This window comes from Schistocerca gregaria, chromosome X (genome assembly GCF_023897955.1).
Source record: "Schistocerca gregaria isolate iqSchGreg1 chromosome X, iqSchGreg1.2, whole genome shotgun sequence".
Classification (NCBI taxonomy): domain Eukaryota; kingdom Metazoa; phylum Arthropoda; class Insecta; order Orthoptera; family Acrididae; genus Schistocerca; species Schistocerca gregaria.
In genome coordinates, this window is record NC_064931.1 from 519,037,719 (window position 1) to 519,059,867 (window position 22,149).

Here is a 22,149-nt window from a genome sequence, read left to right on the forward strand (position 1 = left end):
AGGAAGCTCTACTAACTGGTGCAATGGGAAGTACCCTCTGCCACGCACTTCACTGTGGCTTGCGGATAATGGATATAGATATAGATTACTTACCTGCGGGGTTTTTCTTGGTTGACTGAGCGAAGTCTCCCGGTTTGGTAATAACTATCTCGTATCCAGTCGCTTTCGCCACTAATTTAAGTGCCTTTTTACCGTGTTCAGTCTCGTGACCTCCATGAGTAATGTATTTGTAGGTCTCTATCAAAATAAACATATATGAGTCTGTAATTGGCAGTGATTTAAGTAGAGTTGTGAAATGGTTAATCTATCGTAGCTTCTGGTCTACTCCACTGTGATTGCGAAGATAAGGTCGAATGACACCTATAGTAGGAGATGAACTCGATGCTTTAGGAACGGTCACGGCAACCACACCGCTGGAACGCGGCTTCACCTTTTCACAGCGGCCACGAACAGGCACTAGAATGCAAAAGAAAATAATTTCCGATTCTGCGTCTACATGAGCCTATTACATCACATCTTCCAGATTTCTGGAGAAGAACAAGCTGAAGTGTTTCAAGAAAAGTGCAAAAAATGACGATAATGATGTATCACTTCAGTAATCTCGTGTGCGCCGAGTACTGACAGTCTGATCATAAGACTGATTCTGCATGATTTCACTTATTTTTACTCATAGTTCCGTTGTCGTGCAAACAAACGCCGTGACATGCAGCGGAAACCAAAAATTAGGTACTGTATAGATATGCCACTACTGATAATCATTACGTATAAACAAAGCAAATACTTATTGAGTGTAAACTGATATTACAAAGTGCAAGAGGACTTACAACTCAGTCTAAAACAATAATTAGTGTGGTGGTTGATACTGGACAGCTTGAATGCAGAAGTGATGTCGAATGTGAAAAAGCGGCTTTAGTAAGACGTATATATTTTTCTCTTCCATTTTGCTTTAACCACTTCAATGAAATCTTAACACGTGCACTATGAAGACTGAATAACTATGCAACACTATCAGGTCATTTGAAAAAGTTTTTTGCTCAAATAACAGATATTTGAAACAGAGGGAAATATAGCAGTCACGACATTGAAACTGATGTGATTTGCTCCTGTAATATCGATGTATTGTTTCTTACGATTAGAGCTTGAATATGTGATCATTCAAATGTCTCTCATGGTAAGACGCGCAGTTTTGTAAGCGAATGGCTCATACTCTAACTTTTATGTGAGGTTCTGAGCGTTCGAGGTCACACACGTGCCTTGTCAGTAAAATAACTTTTAATAAAAGTTCTCGGACAGGAACATTTCGGTTTTTATGGAAACGTCACAGCAGACAGCTTCCGCTCGATGAATTAAAGTCCCTCGAACAGTGTACCCTTGGGGTCAGGGGGTGTTGGCTCAAAGCGTACAGATAACGGCTCATATGAGTCGGTTTTCCGTATACACTCTGGTTGAGACATCCATTGGGTTTTCAGCGGACGAGGACAGTAAGAAGAGGCAAGGTAATTTGTTTTTCATCCTACGATGTGGACATAGATGCTGCTGAGGTTTTCTAAGAGCTCTCTCAAGTTTTCACGCCTCTATGGCGAGACAACGAATGTGTCGCCGACATAGCTGTAAAAACAATATCCTCAAAGTTAGGTTAGCTGTGGTTGCAGCTGCGGCCTCCCCATCTGAATACAGACAGTCTGAACGAAATACTCTTTGCCGTACAAAATACAAGGTCTAACGGTTATAAATGCTGATATTTTAATATGGTGTACCTTAATACGTACATACACAATGTGTTTGTTTTTCCAGTGCGTCGAACAGTCTTCCCACAAAACAAGCCACAAACTTTACGACCTGATGTTTTCTGCACAGTCTTAACTGCACCACTAAGCGAACTACGCATCTCAGTATAGACTAACCATTTTGTATCCACGCCTCCACACTTCAGCACCTCACCTGCTGCTCAGAAGAAAATAAGCGTTAATGGCCTACTCTTGCCACATGTATTTGGAGGTACTACCCCACCTAAAAACATACGACTAGTAATAGCTGACACTATTAGTCAGCAAATGAGGTAAATAACGGTTGCTCAGTATTCCATCCTTGTCACCAATAGAAATATCTGCATTTGCACACGTTACTCCCTGTATAAACGACGTCAGGGTGTGCTTGAATTAATCCACCATTGTGCTACCACTTGAGAGTGGACGGGGAATACTTAGTCGAAAACTTGTGGGTGCATAACCACTTGGCACTGCTGGAAAGCCGACAGAAATCACCGGTTTTCTAAATTTACCCATCTTGCGGGAACAGCATTACCTCTCTGTCATACATCCCCATCTACGTTCCCCAAGCATCTAGGATTAACTTCCATATTTTGTATATCCATCCATATGATTGTTGGTCTGCGGGACGTCGCCTTTCATTTATGTAGTAAAGTTGATGGTTTTAGACACAAAATCGGTTTTACAGTATTCTACGGAAGCTGTTTCATATATGTTGGCCACTGATGGGATGCTGTTTACGACTGGAGCACACTCCCTCAGCGTCAGTTAAGACCCGCAGATGGTGTGTTGAGTCACCGAAACTGCTTGCATATAATAAAATAACATCACAACGGCTGCTGCATGTGCTTTATTTTATTACGTCAACTTCCACGTGGCTTTAACGACCATATGCGTGTCACTGAAATCGATCACGGTCTGGTACAGACCTACGTGATATGAACTCCAAACGGCGGAGCATTACTCCAGAACTCGCCGCACTACAATCTCTACAGAAGAATCGCGGTTTCACAGAATCCTTCCACAATTTACGCCTTCTATTCGCCTTCCCGAATACTGATTTTACGTGCTCGTTCCATTTCATATCGCTTGCTAGTAAGAGTTGCGTCTGAAGAGTTCAGAAAGTGATCTCAGAAAATGGAGGAAACAAAAGTTACAGACAAAATACCGTTACTGACCTTCAAAGTAATCACCATTGGCTGCAACACACTTCTCACATCGGATGTAAAGCTGTTGGGAACTTTCAGTAAATGGTTCTTGCGGAATCGCTCGTAGCGTCGTGGTCACGCTTTGTTCGATATGCACATCATTACAGGAGATGAGACCTGGTGCTACCAATACGATTCGGAGATCAAGCGGCAGTTCATCGTCTTCCCCGCCTCCCTCGGTTAGAAATTCATGACGCTGTCCGAAAAAGAGATCAATATCATCTTAATCTTGGATCTTGTCATCTGACTTTTTGGGAGCGGGGAAGACGATCGACACCATGCCATTGAAGGTTTTTTAATTTTTTCACTCTAGTTTTCTCTGTCTGTCATCTTTTCATGGAGATGTTCAATTTCTTGAGGTCTTCCACAATTTCCTTAAACCAGTTGGTGTTCACTGTATTAGTTGTCACTATGTTAAAAATCTTCCTGGAGAGTCTGTTTTTGTTCATCGTATGTACGTGTCCGAAGAACTTCTCCCATGTTTTCCTGATGTTGTTTGTAATCGTTTCTTTCTGTTCGTAGAGTTCCTTTGTCGGTGTCTTTATCTAGATCCCCTCTTTCTGAGCCGGCCTGTAAATCTTTCTCAGTATTCTCTTCTGTTGTTTTTCCATCTCCTTGATTATCGTTCTTCGGTTGATTACTTTATTTCTAAACCTCCGATAAGACTACTGTGCTATGGTTTCTTAATTTGACTCTGACGGAAATTCTTCTTTTGCTGTAATGGTTCCATGTAAGTCTGCATGATTTTCGTAGTTTTGTGAGCCTTTCTTCATTGGATGTCGAGTTCAGTTTTCTGTATAACGTCTCCCAGGCATTTGAAACGTTCTAGTTGTGTTATCTTTCAATAATTCGTTGCCATTTGGTGTCTGTCTGCGTTTTATTCATTTGAGATTTGTAGTCCAGTTTTGACTGAGGTTTCTGTACTGTCTCTCGAGCTTCCTTGGCTTCTTTTCTGCTATTTGTTTTGATGGTTATATCGTGAGTAAAAGCCAGGCATTTTATGTTGCTGGTTCTATCCTTGTGTCTCCCCATCTTTACCCCATTGACTCCTTTGTCCCGCTGCGAGGGATTAACTGAGCGGTCTGGCCGCTGCAGTCATGGACTGTGCGGCTGATCCCGGCGGAAGCTCGAGTCCTCCCTTGGGCATGGGTTTGTCCTTAGGATAATTTGGGTAAAGTAGTGTGTAAGCTTAGGGACTGATGATCTTAGCAGTTAAGTCCCATAAGATTTCACACACATTTGAACATTTTATTCCTTTGTCCCATGTCCTGATTACTTTCTCCAAAACCGAGGTAAATAGTATGGGTGACAGGCCATCTCGCTTTCTCACTCATGTATTTACTTCAAATGGTTCCGAGATCTCTCCCATAAACTTCACTTTGTATGCTGTGCTTGTTAATGTTTCCTGGATTCGCTTTCTGGCCTTCTTGTCAACCTTTATGGTTCAACTGGCTCTGAGCACAATGGGACTTAACTTCTGAGGTCATCAGTCCCCTAGAACTTAGAACTACTTAAACCTAACTAACTTAAGGACATCACACACATCTATGCGTGAGGCAGGATTCGAACCTGCGACCGTAACGGTCGCGCGGTTCCAGACTGTAGTGCCTAGAACCGCTCGGCCACCCCGGCCGGCTCCACCTTTATGCCTTAAGTGTGTTAAAGAGTGTTTCTCTATCTATGTAGTCATAGACCTTCTTTAAATTGACGAATGTTATTGTTGTGTTCCTGGACTTTCTATTTGTCAGTATTGTTCTCAGGCACCAGATCTGTTTACTCCATGATCTTTCCTTTCTGAAACCTCCATTGTATTCTCCAGTCTGTGGGTCTATCGGAGGCTCTAGCCGATTTAACAGGGCTAGTCAGTGAGAGCAAAGATGCTCGCAAACAGAGATGAGCGGAAAAATAAGGTTCGAATCCTGGCAAGTTCGGCCTTTTGTTTGTTGGCGGCGCGTAGGCAACGCATTCCGTATCAATCAATTCTAGCATGTTTATCTGCCACTTATCACTTCTTTCACCTCTAGCAATGTTTGCTGATGTGCAAAACGCTGAGTTGCACTGTGGTTCGGAATCTATGTTAAACTGTAAAAACATATTAAAAAATTAAAAAGACGGTGAGCTGACACTTTCATTATCTGAAAAAAATCACAAAAAACATACAAGAGGAGGAAAAATGTGTATGTGCATTCAAGAGAAAAATGTATTAACGATTCGGTAACAGGTACAGGGGGAAGATAGTGGCCAGGCTTCAATTTGCATATACTCATGAAATCCGACCGAAGCGCCATGACCCCAGGTGCAATATTGTGGTCGACTAATAAGTCCCCCTATAATTGGCTGCGTAAGTCAGTTCAAAGGTCGGAGGAAGGCAACGGCATACCATCCACGACAAGACTAATCTTAATAAATCAATGTGGAGTAGAAAACAATTTTGAGATTGATGATTGCTTTACTTTTTATATCCGTCTGCCCTGGCAATATTGATGGGGAAGTTGCTGGTAATTGCCTAGGTGTGGCCCGCCCGGGATGCAGTACGTTTCGTATGGCTGGATCTATGGCTATACACGCTGCCCTCTCACTTTCACCCTTGATTCATTTTTCTCACGTTGACAGTACTCGGCGTTGCCAAATCCCTTGAAACAGTGTGATTTCGTTTGAGTTTGTGTAGAGGCACTCGATTTTTTGTTTTTCTACAGGAATGGAGAAGTGGATAAACGAGAGAAACATGAAGTTCATAAATGCAGTACATTGACGGCCAGAAGTATGGACGCACTTTGAAAAAGGTCAGTTGACAAGTTGTTGCCGGTGAGGACGGAATCGCGCGTGACGGATCTACACATATCAAAAAAAATTTTGCATCACCTCGGTTGCGAGAGTTCCGGAACCTGTAGAGAAAATTGGAATAGAGATCAACATATACATCATTTCCGAACTTTTTATTGCTCATGAAAACCACACACTGCATGTTGTACCACCATACAGCGAGACCTTTAGGGGTGGTGGCCCAGATTGCTGTACACACCGGTACCTCTAATACCCAGTAGCACGTTCTCTTGCATTGATGCATGCCTATATTCTTCGTGGCATACTATCCACAAGTTCATCAAGGCACTGTTGGTCCAGATTGTCCCACTCCTCAACGGCGTTTCGGCGTAGATCCCTCAGAGTGGTTGTTGGGTCACGTTGTCTATACACAGCCCTTTCCAATCTATCCCACGCATGTTCGATATGGTTCATGTCTGGAGAACATGCTGGCCACTCCAGTCGAGCGATGTCGTTATCCTGAAGGAAGTAATTCACAAGATGAGCACGATGGGGGTGCGAATTGTTTTCCATGAAGACGAATGCCTCGCCAATGTTGCACTAACGGTCGGAGGATGGCATTCACGTATCGTACAGCCGTTACGGCGCCTTCCACGACCACCAGAGGCGTACGTCGACCCCACATAATGCCACCCCAATATAGCAGGGAGCCTCCACTTTGCTGTACTCCCTGGACAGTGCGTCTAAGCCGTTCAGCCTGACGGGGTTGCCCTCCAAACACGTTTCCGGCTATTGTATGGTTGAAGGCATATGCGACACTCATCGGAGAAGAGAACGTGATGCCAATCCTGAGCGGTCCATTCGGCACGTTGTTGGGCCCATCTGTACCGCGCTGCATGGTGTCGTGGTTGCAAAGATGGACCTCACCATGGACGTCGGGAGTGAAGTTGCGTATCATGCAGCCTATTGCGCACAGTTTGAGTCGTAAAGCAACGTCCTGTGGCTTTACGAAAAGCATTATTCAACATGGACAGTGTGTCTAAGCCGTTCAGCATGACGGGGTTGCCCTCCAAACACGTTTCCGGCTATTGTATGGTTGAAGGCATATGCGACACTCATCGGAGAAGAGAACGTGATGCCAACAATCCTGAGCGGTCCATTCGGCACGTTGTTGGGCCCATCTGTACCGCGCTGCATGGTGTCGTGGTTGCAAAGATGGACCTTGCCATGGACGTCGGGAGTGAAGTTGCGTATCATGCAGCCTATTGCGCACAGTTTGAGTCGTAAAGCAACGTCCTGTGGCTTTACGAAAAGCATTATTCAACATGGTGGCGTTGCTGTCAGGGTTCCTCCGAGCCATAATCCGTAGGTAGCGGTCATCCACTGCAGGTAGCCCTTGGGCAGCCTCAGCGAGGCATGTCATCGACAGTTCCTGTCTGTCTGTATCTCCTCCATGTCCGAACAACATCGCTTTGGTTCACTTCGAGACGCCTGGACACTTCCCTTGTTGAGAGCCCTTCCTGGCTCAAAGTGACAAAGCGGACGCGGCGGAGGTTCGAGTCCTCCGTCGGGCACGGGTGTGTGTGTTTGTCCATAGGATAATTTAGGTTAAGTAGTGTGTAAGCTTAGGGACTTATGACCTTAGCAGTTAAGTCCCATTAGATTTCACACACATTTCAACATTTGAACTACAGTCAACGCGAGCCGTGTACCTCCTTCCTGGTGTAATGACTGGAATTGATCGGCTGTCGGACCCCCTCCGTCTAATAGGCGCTGCTCGTGCGTGGTTGTTTAGATCTTTGGGCGGGTTTAGTGACGTCTCTGAACAGTCAAAGGGACTGTGTCTGTGATACAATATCCACAGTCAACGTTTATCTTTAGGAGTTCTGGGAACCGTGGTGATGCAAAACTTTTTTTATGTGTGTACAAAAATTTCCAAAACAAGTAATAATTGAGTTGTCGCTGCTAGCGTCGTACAAGAATAAAATGTAGAGCAGTGAGACATAGCTGTATTCTGCGTAAGTTCTAAGATTTGTAAATATTCTGTAAACTTCATTACATGTGGTTACGCGCTCATCAGCAGCAGTTTGTCAACTGTGGTTTTTTCGATTACGCCCTTTTTAAACATTACTTCCGATGTTCCAGTAACTCTCGTTGTAAATGTATTGAAGTCATGAAACTCATAATCCTTTCTTAATTAAGTAGTAACATAAACGTTTTGTAGTTATTTCAAACGTACCTTAACAAATTAGTTAAGTCATTCTACTAAAGTGGTCCAAACTTTTCATACTAAGGGACATATCGATGAGAAGTCTTTTAAACGCGTACATCAAACTTCTCTAAGAATCATCAGCAGCCAAAAGGTGATTGTCAGTTTGGTACAGTCTCTCATATTGATACTGGTCTTACCAGTTCCCTGACAAATTGTCTATACAATATATTCAAAATCGAGTCTCGACATTTTGGTGAATTTCTGGAAAAATATTGTACCCAACATCCGCTCACGAGCTGAAGTTTCGGAAGCAGTTGACTTACTTAAAAAAAAAGAACACATTCACAAAGCCCCTTTTCTTTTTTTCTCATTTTCTCCTCCTTCTGACATATACAAACAGGAGAGCGGCATTAACTTTTATTTTAGTTCACTTTCGTCTATTTCGCGGCTATAGTGTGCCATTGTACCTTTTAGATACTACTCTGGAATCTGGCAGCATGTACTGTTGAACAGTGTGGCATGATTGAATACAACGTGTGACCTCGATTCGTAGGTAGTGAGGGCAAACTGACCAGGAACTGCTACACGAAGACAATTTTAGAGACCAGAGCACTGCCTAACAGTGCCCAAAATTGGCTCAAACCATTCTTCCTTTTCAGTGTTAAAAACTGTCTTCTTGTTGTAATATCAAGTTGATCCTATTTGCCATTCAGTTTTATGTCACCGAGCCCCCTTCCCGCTGATTAAACTGTGTTTTTCTGTACTTTACAGCCAGAGCATAATGTCTCCAGTGACGGTGGAGAAGATTTCCAAACCCTGCAGATTAGGAGAGGGGCCACACTGGGACACAGACAAGAAAGTCTTGTACTTCGTCGACATCGACGGAATGCGAGTTCATAAGTATGACCCGGCGACTCGTACTGAAGTGACCGTCAATTTCGGTAAGTTCTAATTTACTCTTGTATCTCCAGCAAGCTGGGGTTGAACAGATCAGCAGCTGTTATGTGGTTACACTATCTGTTAAAAGAACCGTCCTAAGTTGGGTATGAAGTTTTATTGATACACTGATGACTAGCTTCGACAGCTCGTCCATCATCAAATCATCCGTGTACGTAAGTCTTGCGTTACAACCAGACATGCATTACAGGCCACATAGAGCGATGTTCATATGTTGAGGCTACGTGGTATAGCGCCACGTTTACAAATTTTATGGCTTGTAATGCACTTCTGATTGCAGCGCATGACTTACGTACATGGATGATTTGTTAATGGACGATCTTTCCGAAACTAGTCATCAGTATATTAATAAAACTTCCTACGCAACAGAAGTGCTTCCTTTGACCGTTATTGTTATACTTTGCCCGTTGACCCGGTATTTATTGATGAGCCAAAACATTATGAGCACATGCTTAGTAGCTTCTTGTAACACAGTACGACAGCGATTCAGCGTGGCATGGAAGCTACAAAACATTGGTTGGTTTCTGGAGGTATGTGGCACCAGACGTCTACGCACAGTAATGCAATTCCCGTAAATTACGGGCTGGTGTTTTCTGCAGGGTGTTTGGAAATTCCCATTACAAACTTCTAGGACTTGGAGAGGGGAGCGGGTACTTAATAGCCTGAATAGGAGCCCATGAGTGGGAACATCATCCAGTGATGCTACAGAGAGTCATAAGGATGATTCCTTGACGATGTTACAAACTTTCAACGATGATACAGAAGGATAAATGTATCAGTTCAAGGTGAGGGTCCCAGTACCAGAAACAAACGAGTGGAAAGTTCTAAGCGAAAAGCGTTCTGGTACCTCTGACAGTGGAATACATGTACTGGTATACTGTTGTTGCTGCCCGCCCAGCTAGCCGCCCGGTCTAACGCGCTGCTTCCCGAGCGGAAAGGTGTGCCGGTCCCCGGCACGAATCCGCCCGGCGGATTAGTGTCGAGCTCCGGTATGCCAGCCAGCCTGTGGATGGTTTTTAAGGCGGTTTTCCATCTGCCTCGGCGAATGCGGGCTGGTTCCCCATATTCCGCCTCACTTACACTATGTCGGCGATTGCTGCGCAAACAGTCTCCACGTATGCGTACACTATAATTACTCTCCCAGGCAAACATTTGGGGCTACACTCGTCTGGTATGAGACATTCCCGTGGGGTCCACAGGGGGCCGAACCGCATAATAACCCTGAATCCCTGAATTCAGTGAGGGGCGGCGGTGGGGTGGGTGGACTGCTGTGACCTGTTGTGGGGTTATGAACCACTGAGGGCTATTGCGGAACGAAACCTCTCCGTCGTTTCTAGGTCCCCGGTTCAGTACAAAATACACTGTTATTGCTAAGATTGTTGGGTAGGCAACTTCCAGAGGTTGCAGTAAAGAGAAACAAAGAAAAAATATCCTGTAAACATGGTTTCTTTGCCGGCCGGTGTGGCCGAGCGGTTCTAGGCGCTTCAGTCTGCGCTACGGTCGCAGGTTCGTATCCTGCCTCTGGCATGGATGTGTGTGATGTCCGTAGGTTAGTTACGTTTAAGTAGTTCTAAGTTCTAGGGGACTGATGACCTCAGATGTTAAGTCCCATAGTGCTCAGAGCCATTTGAACCATCTGAACCATGGTTTCTGAAGTGCATACATGAGGAGCTATGAAGGCTTGTTCATCTCCTCTGTTGAACAAGTGCTCATAGCTCTTAAGGTATGCATTTTAAAGCCCATGTTTACTACAAATTTTTTCTTCTTTTGATCCATGCTACCAAATGTGAAAGCTCCTACCCTACAATCTTAGCAACAACAGTACCAGTACATGTATTCAACTGTCAGAGGTATCAGAACGGTTTTCGCTAATAACTTTCGACTCGTTTGTTTGCGGTATAGGAACCCTTACCTCAGATTGATACATTTACCCTTCTTCATCACCCTAGAAAGTTTTTGGCATCATCCCTGACTCACCCTGTACATACATGCATTTACAGGTGCCACGCTCTGTAGCGTCGTTGGACGACGTTTCCGGACGTGGGTTTCTATTCAAAATATTATGTATTCAGTCCCCTTTCGAAGTCCTCAAAGTCTGTAACGGGGCTGGCACGCTCCACAAACCACTGTCTTGCACAACTCTAGGCTTATAACACGGACAATTGTTCCGCTGAAAGATACCAGCGCCGTCAAGGAACACATCAAACTTTAAGTAATGCACGTGCTGCGTGATAATATTCACACAGTCCGCAGCTGCCATTGTGCCTTAGATTACTACCACAGGTCGGCTGAATGTCTTCCTTAGCGTAATACTGCCTTGGTGTAACAAAAAACGTGATTCACCCAACGAGGCCCACTTGAATCTTAACTGAGGATGTCATTGTGTTGAAATGCCGTCTGCTGCGGAACTCTTTCTTCAACACTGTGCCCTGAACTGTGTGCTCCGAAACACTTGAGCATGCTCCAGCACTGTAACTAGGGACGTGGACTCCCATTCAGGAGGGCGACGGTTTAAATCCGCGTGCGGCCACCCGCCTTTAGGTTTTCTGTAATTTCTCTAAATCGCTCCATATATAAGAAGAGATATGGTAATGAAAGTAACTTATATACCTGCTAATAATTGTTTCTTGTAGGACTAAATGTACAGTTATCCTTCAGTCACAAGTATTTGAAATGAGGGAACCACAATATACACCGACGGAAAAAAATCGCAGCTCCAAAAATAATTAATACAGAGTAATAAAATTTCAGGAATACATTTGTCTAGGTAACATATTTAAGTGGTCAATGTAAGCGCGAGATAAGTCATTGGAAATGTTAAATTCTGGTACATTAATAACCGTTGTCACCGCCAGAATGTTGAACGCAAACAAGCATGCATTGTGTTGTACAGGTGCTGGATGTCAGATTGTGGGATGGAGTTCCGTACCTGTTCATTTGCACTGTCAATACAGGGACGGTTAATGCCGTTTGTGGATGACGCTGGGAGCTGTCCGATGATGTCCCACATATGCTCGATTGTAAACAGATCTTGTGATCGAGCAGGTCAAGGCAACATGTCGACACTCTGTAGAGCATGTTGTGTTACAACAGCGGTATGTGATCGAGTGTTGTCCCGTTGGAAAACACCCCCAGGAATGCTGTTCATCAATGGCAGCACAACAGGTCGAACCACCAGACTGATGCAGAGATTTGCAGCCACGGTGCATGTGATTGCTCCTGCTATCATACAAAAGTGCTCCTGCTGTCATTACGAACTGGCACCCGTCACCATAACTTCAGCTGTAGTTCCTGCGTGTCTAGCAAGCAGACAGGTTGGTTGCAGGCCCCCAACTCGCCCTCCTCCTAACCAACACACGGCCGTCACTGGCACCGATGCAGGAACAGGTTTCATCAGGAAACATAACAGACCTTTACTCTACCCTCCAATGAACTCTAGCGTGACATCATTGAAGTCGCAAATGGCGGTGATTTGAGGTCAGTGGAATGCACACTCCAGGTCGACTGCCTCGGAGCTTTCCTTGAAGTAACCGATTTCTAACATTTCCTTGTGTCACTGTGGTGCCAACTGCTGCTCATATTGCTGCTGCAGATGTAGTATGATGTACCAGAACCATACGCCGAATACGATGGTCTTCCCTCTCCGTGGTGCCACGTGTCCGTTCGGAAACCAGTCTTTTTGCCACAGTACATTCCTGCGACCATCACTGCTAGAAATCATGTACAGTGGCTACATTGCTGCCAAGTATGCCTACAAAATCGCAGAAGGGACATCAGGGTTCTCGTAGACGACCTCGCTCAAACTCAGTGACGTATTGATTATGGCGTCTTTGTCGCCTTCAGGGCTTTCTCGACTCACCACGTCCAGCCTCAAAAACATTAACGCCCACGACCATTACAGTGTGTATTACATGCAAACCTGATTTGGATTTAGCGCCACTCTTATACGACTGACGCGAAATCTGAATGGACATCATCTTTCAGATGTAGAAACGCGCCTACTACACTACTGGCCATTAAATTTGCTACACCACGAAGATGACGTGCTACAGACGCGAAATTTAACCGACAGGAAGAAGTTGCTGCGATATGAAAATGATTGGCTTTTCAGGGCATTCACACAAGGTTGGCGACACCTACAACGTGCTGACATGAGGAGAGTTTCCAACCAATTTCTCATACACAAACAGCAGTTGACCGGCGTTGCGTGGTGAAACGTTGTTGTGATGCCTCGTGTAAGGAGAAGAAATGCGTACCATCACGTTTCCGTCTCTGATAAAGGTCGGATTGTAGCCTATCGCGATTGCGGTTTATCGTATCGCGACATTGCTGCTCTTGTTGGTCGAGATCCAATGACTGTTAGCAGAATATGGAATCGGTGGGTTCAGGAGGGTAATACGGAACGCCGTGCTGGATCCCAACGGCCTCTTATCACTAGCAGTCGAGATGACAGATATCTTATCCGCATGGCTGTAACTGATCGTGCAGCCACGTCTCGATCCCTGAGTCAACAGATGGGGACGTTTGCAAGACAACAACCATCTGCACGAACAGTTCGACGACGTTTGCAGCAGCATGGACTATCAGCTCGGCGACCATGGCTGCGGTTACCCTTGACGCTGTATCACAGACAGGAGGTCCTGCGATGGTGTACTCAACGACGAACCTGGTTGCACGAATGGCATCAAGATGGTCGCATCCGTGTTTGGTGACATCGCGGTGAACGCACATTGGAAGCGTGTATTCGTCATCGCCATACTGACGTATCACCCGGCGTGATGGTATGGGGTGCCAATGGTTACTCGTCTCGGTCACTTCTTGTTCGCACTGACGGCACTTTGAACAGTGGACGTTACATTTCAGATGTGTTACGACCCTTCATTCGTTCCCTGCGAAACCTTACATTTCAGCAGCATAATGCACGGCCGCATTTTGCACGTCCTGTACGAGCCTTTCTGGATACAGAAAATGTTCGACTGCTGCCCTGGCCAGCACATTCTCCAGATCTCTCACCAACTGAAAACGTCTGGTCAATGGTGGCCGAGCAACTGGCTCGTCACATTACGGCAGTCACTACTCTTGATGAACTGTGGTATCGTGTTGAAGCTGCATGGGCAAATGTACTTGTACACGCCATCCAAGCTCTGTTTGACTCAATGCCCAAGCGCATCAAGGCCGTTATTACGCCCAGAGGTGGTTGTTCTGGGTACTGTTTTGTCAGGATCTACGCAGCCAAATTGCATGAAAATGTAATCACATGGCAGTTCTAGTATAATATATTTGTCCAATGAATACTCGTCTATCATCTGCATTTCTCCTTGGTGTAGCAATTTTAATGGCCAGTAGTGTAACTTCAGTTTATGTTGCACAACTACTTTTTGATGTTGCAGTATAGGGGAATACCAGAAAAGTGAATGACTAAATGTAGAACATGTGACGTCTCCAAATAGCATACTTCGGCGCACGTGTAGTGTGATTGGGCTTGTCGATCTTACCTTCGCCAGGATTCGAACCTTGTGGCAGTAGTGGACTAAGAGGGATGGGGGGTGGGTGGAGAGGGGGGCGGTGGGTGGAGGTGGCAGAGGGGGCGGCCTGCCCCGGGCCTCTGGTCTTGCGTGGCCTCCAAATCTTTATGGCCTCGAGATTTGGAGCCCACCCCCACCGAGACCAGCACATTTTTAATCAAATCCCAAACAAGATCAAAATACTTTTAGTAAACAAGAGGCGAATTGGAGTTCTAAGCCCTGTACGTAAGCAAAATATGAACACAATTACCTGCTTATCTATTATCAGACCATGGCAACTGTCAATGAGTGTGTTAAGAAGTTTTGGAATTATTTTTGTAAAAAGTTGCATGAAACTTAAGAACTGTGCAATGATAACCAGTTTTCTGCCAGACGCAATTATTCTACGTTAAACGGTTTTTGATATCCATGCCAGGTGTACTAAAGTGCGGTTTAAAAATACGCCCGTAAATGCAGTGAAGAGCTTACCAGTCATCTGTTAGTATTTTAACTAAATATTGCATTCTAAAAATTATGTCTTTAAAGTTTATGCATTATTATTACATAGTTTATTGTGTGACTATGCAAATCCAACTAGATGAAACAGAGTAGAGTCATCCAGATTTGAGCATTGAGCAACGGTTTTTACCTTTTACCAACTGTAGACATCGACGTCAACGCTAGAGTAAAAAAAAAAAAAAAAAAAAAAAAAAATCGAATGGGTCTGAGCACTATGGGACTTATGTTCATCAGTCCCCTAGAACTTAGAACTACTTAAACCTAACTAACCTAAGGACATAACACACATGCATGCCTGAGGAAAGGTTCGAACCTGCGACCGTAGTGGTCGCGCGGTCCTAGACTGCAGCGCCTAGAACCGATCGGCCACCCCGGCCGGCACGCTAGAGTCATCTAGACTTTATACCCAGGAATTAACCATAGAGAAACGGGTTTTAACGTTTTTTTTTATGCCGGGAAATACTACAGAGAGTATGGCAAAGGTTATTCAACAGCCCCTGGGAAGAGATGTGCTGGATGTCAATGCCGCATCCATCTCATGTGTACATGGGAGATTGCAACGAAAAATTCGAAAACTCATTCCAAAAGTTCTGTTCAGTCCCTGTGCTAATCTTTCCTTAAATCTTTGTAGAGTTCATGCATCCACATGTGTTCCCTCTGGCGTCACGTGTCATGGAACTGTAAGTTATATTCATTGTTTTCGTCTGTTGCATATACAGGGGAATTACTTGTAGAAAAAAAAAACAAGAAAAAGTTTGAAACGGCTGTCTGATACTCGCTGCGGTGCTCATTATAATTGAGTTACGCTCATAAAAGAAAACGGGGAAACAATTGCGAGCGCTTTAGAAGATATGCAAATCTTGATACTACATATGCAGCAAGCCTTCTCCTTCCAGCTTTACATAATTTTACCTTTTTGACCTACATCAGCTTTTGACACACGATAATGGAGGAAGTAAATTTAGTCCAACAATGTCAACAGTCTCCAAAACTGAATCTGGATAAAGGATTTTCCAAGGTAAAAAGTCCTGAATGAGCTTTTAGTGGTAAAATGAACCACAGTTATAGACAATGCTGTTACTTTTGGCACTAAAAAAATTCAATGATATGTACATTAAAACTGAACGACGAGTACGTAGTAAGATAAATAAAACAATGTCGGGCGGTAGAGCTTATGGCCCTGGATTAACGATTCAAGAAGTAGTTCGTCGATCGATGTTTGAATGCACAGACCGATTTATACAAGAAGTGTTACAACAATACATAGCTATGAAGAAAATCACCAACATTTTCCAAACTGTTAAAACAAAGTTTATGTTCGAAGATTCTGTTGACTCCGGGCGGGAAACGGCCTTATCGTAGTGGATACACCGGTTTCCGTGAGTTCACCGAAGTTGAGCGCTGTTGGGCGTGGCCGGCTATTGGATGGGTGACCATCCAGCCGCCATGCGCTGTTGCCGTTTTTCGGGGTGCTCTCAACCGCGTGATGCCAGTTGAGGAGCTACTCGACCGAATAGTAGCGGTTTCGGTCAAGAATACCATCATAACGACCGGGAGAGCTGTGTGCTGACCCCACGCCCCTCCTATCCGCATCCTCCTCTGAGGATAACACGGCGGTCGGATGGTCCTGGTAGGCCACTTGTGGCCTGAAGACGGAGTGCTTTGGTAAGGCGCGGGTGTAGCAAGAAATGAAAAGGCAAACCGTAGGCAACGAGTGTAGGCAGTGCTGCTACATGGACACGCTACGGTCGCAGGTTCGAATCCTGCCTCAGGCATGGATGTGTGTGATGCCCTTAGATTAGTTAGGTTTAAGTAGTTCTAAGTTCTAGGGGACTGATGACCTCAGATGTTAAGTCCCATAGTGCTCAGAGCTAAATGCTACATGGACAGCCTAAGAAATCCTTCAATTTATAATTACTTGGAAGTTCAGTGAATCACTACACTGTACGTCACTCACATCCAATACTTCTTCATCGTTTGTTTCTCAGCCTTATCATGCGAGAAAAGTTTTATGATGTATTTGTAGCGTACACTCTATAAAAAATAAAGTATTTATGATGTGTGTACCTACGCTCTAGTAATTGTTAGACACACTGAGGTGTCCTTCTGCATATACACCTGTAAGAACGTATAGTGACATAAACTGCGGCGAGTCTGTTGAAATACAACGGAAATGCACTGAAGACGGCTATTTATAGCCAAAATCTACATTTGCGAGAATAACAAAAGCTAATGGGATTGTGACTGACTACTGTGTGCCTCTCCTTCCGTATAGTGTACGGTTGCTGTGTACAACGGTGGAATCAAAGTTAGTTACGCTGCAAGGAATCAGGACAACTACCGCATATACACCAAACTGCGACTCTAGCGCTCTTGCGGAAAGAAATCTAGAGGGAACTTACTTTCTGGATGTACCTCGCATTTTAACCAAAATCGTTTCAAAGTAATAAGAGCACCAACATTAGTAACCAAGTCGTCGTGTACCATAAACATGAACTCATCATGCCATAGTCATCATCAAATGGTTCTGAGCACTATGGGTCTTAACTTCTAAGGTCATCAGTCCCCTAGAACTTAGAACTACTTTAACCTAACTAACCTAAGGACATCACAAACATCCATGCCCGAGGCAAGATTCGAACCTGCGACCATAGCTGTTACGCGGTTCCAGACTGTAGCGCGTAGAACCGCTCGGCCATCCCGGCGACCATAATCATCATCATCATCATTATCATCATCATCACCATGATACTTTGGGGACAAATGTAGGTAATTTCGATAATTTTTAGTTGGATGAATATCGATAATCTTTCTGAAGCAGCACATCATTCTTCCTTTCTTCCTTTCTTCCTTTGGGCTCTAGCCAAATTCCTGCAAGATTTGTAGTGTCTTGCCACAGTGTGAGGTCGGGCATTGCCATGAATGAAAATAATACCGTTAAGCATCTAACAGTAAACATTTGCATTGATTGTTTCACCTAGTGATAAAAAATTCGCCAGTAGGATGGCGTGTCTATCACAAAAGAATGAGCTCATGACTTTTCGAGATGTGAAGACTTGCTTCGCTTTAGTCTTTACATGCGCCGCAGTGTTCCTCCATTCCACTGATTATTGTTTCAGTCTCCGGACGCTACCTTGTGTAGAAAATCATCACCATCTTCGCTGTAACGTGTTCAAATGGTTCTGAGCACAATGGGACTTAACATCTGTGGTCATCAGTCCCCTAGAACTTAGAACTACCTAAACCTAACTAACTTAAGGACATCACATACATCCATGCCCGAGGCAGCGGTCACGCGGTTCCAGACTGAAACGCCTAGAATCGCAAGGCCACACCGGTCGGCGCCGTAACGTCTCAAAAGTTTAATCCACTGCCGAGATGCTCATTGACCAGGCATGGACATCTATTTTGTTTGTCATCGAGCACTTAATCACGCCCTTCATTGAAATCTCGGACTCATCTCCCCACTACAGAATCACTCATCGCATTTTCTCCGTTAAACCTCGAAAATCTGTAGAAGAGTGTCGACTTGTAAAGCGCCCTTCACATTCAGAAAACTAATGAGTATCTATTGTCGCAAGCAGTGGGATTTTCAGTCAACTTCTCCATTCTAAACAAGCACTATATAGCATAAACGCCGCAGACAGAACTCAAAATGATATCATTTCCTTCTTCTTGGCTCAAAGCAATTACTGAGCATGCGCTAAGCTGCTATTGTAGCGCTGCTGCGGAAGGAAATACAAATGGAACTTCCTTCCTGGATGTACCTCGTATTTCAGCCATATTCGTTTTCAAGTAATAATAACAGCGTCGCTAATTACCAAGTCGTCGTGCGCTCTAATCATGAAATCATCATCCTCGTTATCATCATCATCATACATACATGACAAATGTAAGTAATTTCGATAATTTTCAGATGCATGAATATCGATACACATTTGGAAGCAGAATATTACTACTCCTTTATTCTCTGTACAACAAATGGGACTGCCAAAATCTCTCACAGAAAAATGGAAATGCAATAAAAGTGTTCGTAAAACCATTTCCAAACTACACTCCTGGAAATGGAAAAAAGAACACATTGACACCGGTGTGTCAGACCCACCATACTTGCTCCGGACACTGCGAGAGGGCTGTACAAGCAATGATCACACGCACGGCACAGCGGACACACCAGGAACCGCGGTGTTGGCCGTCGAATGGCGCTAGCTGCGCAGCATTTGTGCAGCGCCGCCGTCAGTGTCAGCCAGTTTGCCATGGCATACGGAGCTCCATCGCAGTCTTTAACACTGGTAGCATGCCGCGACAGCGTGGAAGTGAACCGTATGTGCAGTTGACGGACTTTGAGCGAGGGCGTATAGTGGGCATGCGGGAGGCCGGGTGGACGTCTACATCTACATCTACATCTACATGACTACTCTGCAATTCACATTTAAGTGCTTGGCAGAGGGTTCATCGAACCACAATCATACTATCTCTCTACTATTCCTCTCCCGAACAGCGAGCGGGAAAAACGAACACCAAACCTTTCTGTTCGAGCTCTGATTTCTCTTATTTTATTTTGATGATCATTCCTACCTATGTAGGTTGGGCTCAACAAAATATTTTCGCATTCGGAAGAGAAAGTTGGTGACTGAAATTTCGTAAAAAGGTCTCGCCGCGACGAAAAACGTCTATGCTGTAATGACTTCCATCCCAACTCGTGTATCATATCTGCCACACTCTCTCCCCTATAACGCGATAATACAAAACGAGCTGCCCTTCTTTGCACCCTCTCGATGTCCTCCTTCAATCCCACCTGGTAAGGATCCCACACCGCGCAGCAATATTCTAACAGAGGACGAACGAGTGTAGTGTAAGCTGTCTCTTTAGTAGACTTGTTGCATCTTCTAAGTGTCCTGCCAATGAAACGCAACCTTTCGCTCGCCTTCCCGACAATATTATCTATGTGGTCCTTCCAACTGAAGTTGTTCGTAATTTTAACACCCAGGTACTTAGTTGAATTGACAGCTTTGAGAATTGTACTATTTATCGAGTAATCGAATTCCAACGGATTTCTTTTGGAACTCATGTGGGTCATCTCACACTTTTCGTTATTTAGCGTCAACTGCCACCTGACACACCATACAGCAATCTTTTCTAAATCGCTTTGCAGCTGATACTGGTCTTCGGATGACCTTACTAGACGGTAAATTACAACATCATCTGCGAACAGTCTAAGAGAACTGCTCAGATTGTCACCCAGGTCATTTATATAGATCAGGAACAGTAGAGGTCCCAGGACGCTTCCCTGGGGAACACCTGATATCACTTCAGTTTTACTCGATGATTTGCCGTCTATTACTACGAACTGCGACCTTACTGACAGGAAATCACGAATCCAGTCGCACAACTGAGACGATACCCCATAGCTCCGCAGCTTGATTAGAAGTCGCTTGTGAGGAACGGTGTCAAAAGCTTTCCGGAAATCTAGAAATACGGAATCAACTTGAGATCCCCTGTCGATAGCGGCCATTACTTCGTGCGAATATAGAGCTAGCTGCGTTGCACAAGAGCGATGTTTTCTGAAGCCATGCTGATTACGTGTCAATAGATCGTTCCCTTCGAGGTGATTCATAATGTTTGAATACAGTATATGCTCCAAAACCCTACTGCAAACCGACGTCAATGATATAGGTCTGTAGTTAAATGGATTACTCCTACTACCCTTCTTGAACACTGATGCGACCTGCGCAATTTTCCAATCTGTAGGTACAGATCTATCGGTGAGCGAGCGGTTGTATATGAGTGCTAAGTAGGGAGCTATAGTATCAGCGTAATCTGAAAGGAACCTAATCGGTATACAATCTGGACCTGAAGACTTGCCCGTATCAAGCGATTTGAGTTGCTTCGCAACCCCTAAGGTATCTACTTCTAAGAAACTCATGCTAGCAGATGTTCGTGTTTCAAATTCTGGAATATTCCATTCGTCTTCCCTGGTGAAGGAATTTCGGAAAACTGCGTTCAATAACTCTGCTTTAGCGGCACAGTCGTCGATAACAGTACCATCGGCACTGCGCAGCGAAGGTATTGACTGCGTCTTGCCGCTTGTGTACTTTACATACGACCAGAATTTCTTCGGATTTTCTACTAAATTTCGAGACAATGTTTCGTTGTGGAACCTATTAAAGGCATCTCGCATCGAAGTACGTGCCAAATTTCGCGCGTCTGTAAATTTTAGCCCATCTTCAGGATTTCGCGTTCTTCTGAACTTCGCATGCTTTTTACGTTGCCTCTGCAACAGCGTTCGGACCTTTTTTGTGTACCACGGGGGATCCGTTCCATCTCTTACCAATTTATGAGGTATGAATATCTCAATTGCTGTTGTTACTATATCTTTGAATTTGAGCCACATCTCGTCTACATTCGCATAGTCAGTTCGGAAGGAATGGAAATTGTCTTTTAGGAATGCTTCTAGTGGCACTTTATCCGCTTTTTTAAATAAAATTATTTTGCGTTTGTTTCTGATGGATTTGGAAGAAATGGTATTGAGCCTAGCTACAATGACCTTGTGATCACTAATCCCTGTATCAGTCATGATGCTCTCTATCAGCTCTGGATTGTTTGTGGCCAAGAGGTCAAGTGTGTTTTCGCAACCATTTACAATTCGCGTCGGTTCGTGGACTAACTGCTCGAAATAATTTTCGGAGAATGCATTTAGGACAATCTCGGAAGACGTTTTCTGCCTACCACCGGTTTTGAACAAGTATTTTTGCCAACATACCGAGGGTAGGTTGAAGTCCCCACCAACTATAACCGTATGAGTGGGGTATTTATTTGTTATGAGACTCAAACTTTCTCTTAACTGTTCCGCAACTGTATCATCGGAGTCTGAGGGTCGGTAGAAGGAGCCAATTATTAACTTAATTCGGCTGTTAAGTATAACCTCCACCCACACCAATTCGCACGGAGTATCTACATCGACTTCACTACAAGATAAATCACTACTGACAGACACAAACACTCCACCACCAATTCTGCCTAATCTATCTTTCCTGAACACCGTCTGAGACTTCGTAAAAAATTCTGCAGAACTTATTTCAGGCTTTAGCCAGCTTTCTGTACCTATAACGATATCAGCTTCTGTGCTTTCTATTAGCGCTTGAAGCTCAGGGACTTTTCCAGCGCAACTACAACAATTTACAACTAAAATTCCGACTGTTCCTTGATCCAAGCAC

General features: G+C 44.4%; 2 protein-coding genes across 4 annotated transcripts in view; one reads left to right on the forward strand and one right to left on the reverse strand.

Moving 5' to 3' along the window:
* LOC126298210 (regucalcin-like) overlaps positions 1-22,149 on the reverse strand; it is a 403,275-nt gene that overhangs the window by 255,773 nt on the left and 125,353 nt on the right. The gene's annotated exons all lie outside the window — the stretch shown is intronic.
* Positions 1-22,149, forward strand: part of LOC126298213 (regucalcin-like) — an 81,543-nt gene that overhangs the window by 37,479 nt on the left and 21,915 nt on the right. For 2 of the 3 annotated variants that reach the window (XM_049989519.1, XM_049989521.1), the window contains exon 2: positions 8,724-8,893. In XM_049989519.1, the coding sequence (XP_049845476.1) occupies positions 8,734-8,893 (160 nt within the window). In that variant the 5' untranslated portion in view covers positions 8,724-8,733. Of the gene's footprint in view, positions 1-5,685; positions 5,761-8,723; positions 8,894-22,149 lie in introns of those variants that run through there. The other variant, XM_049989520.1, reaches the window with a different exon arrangement.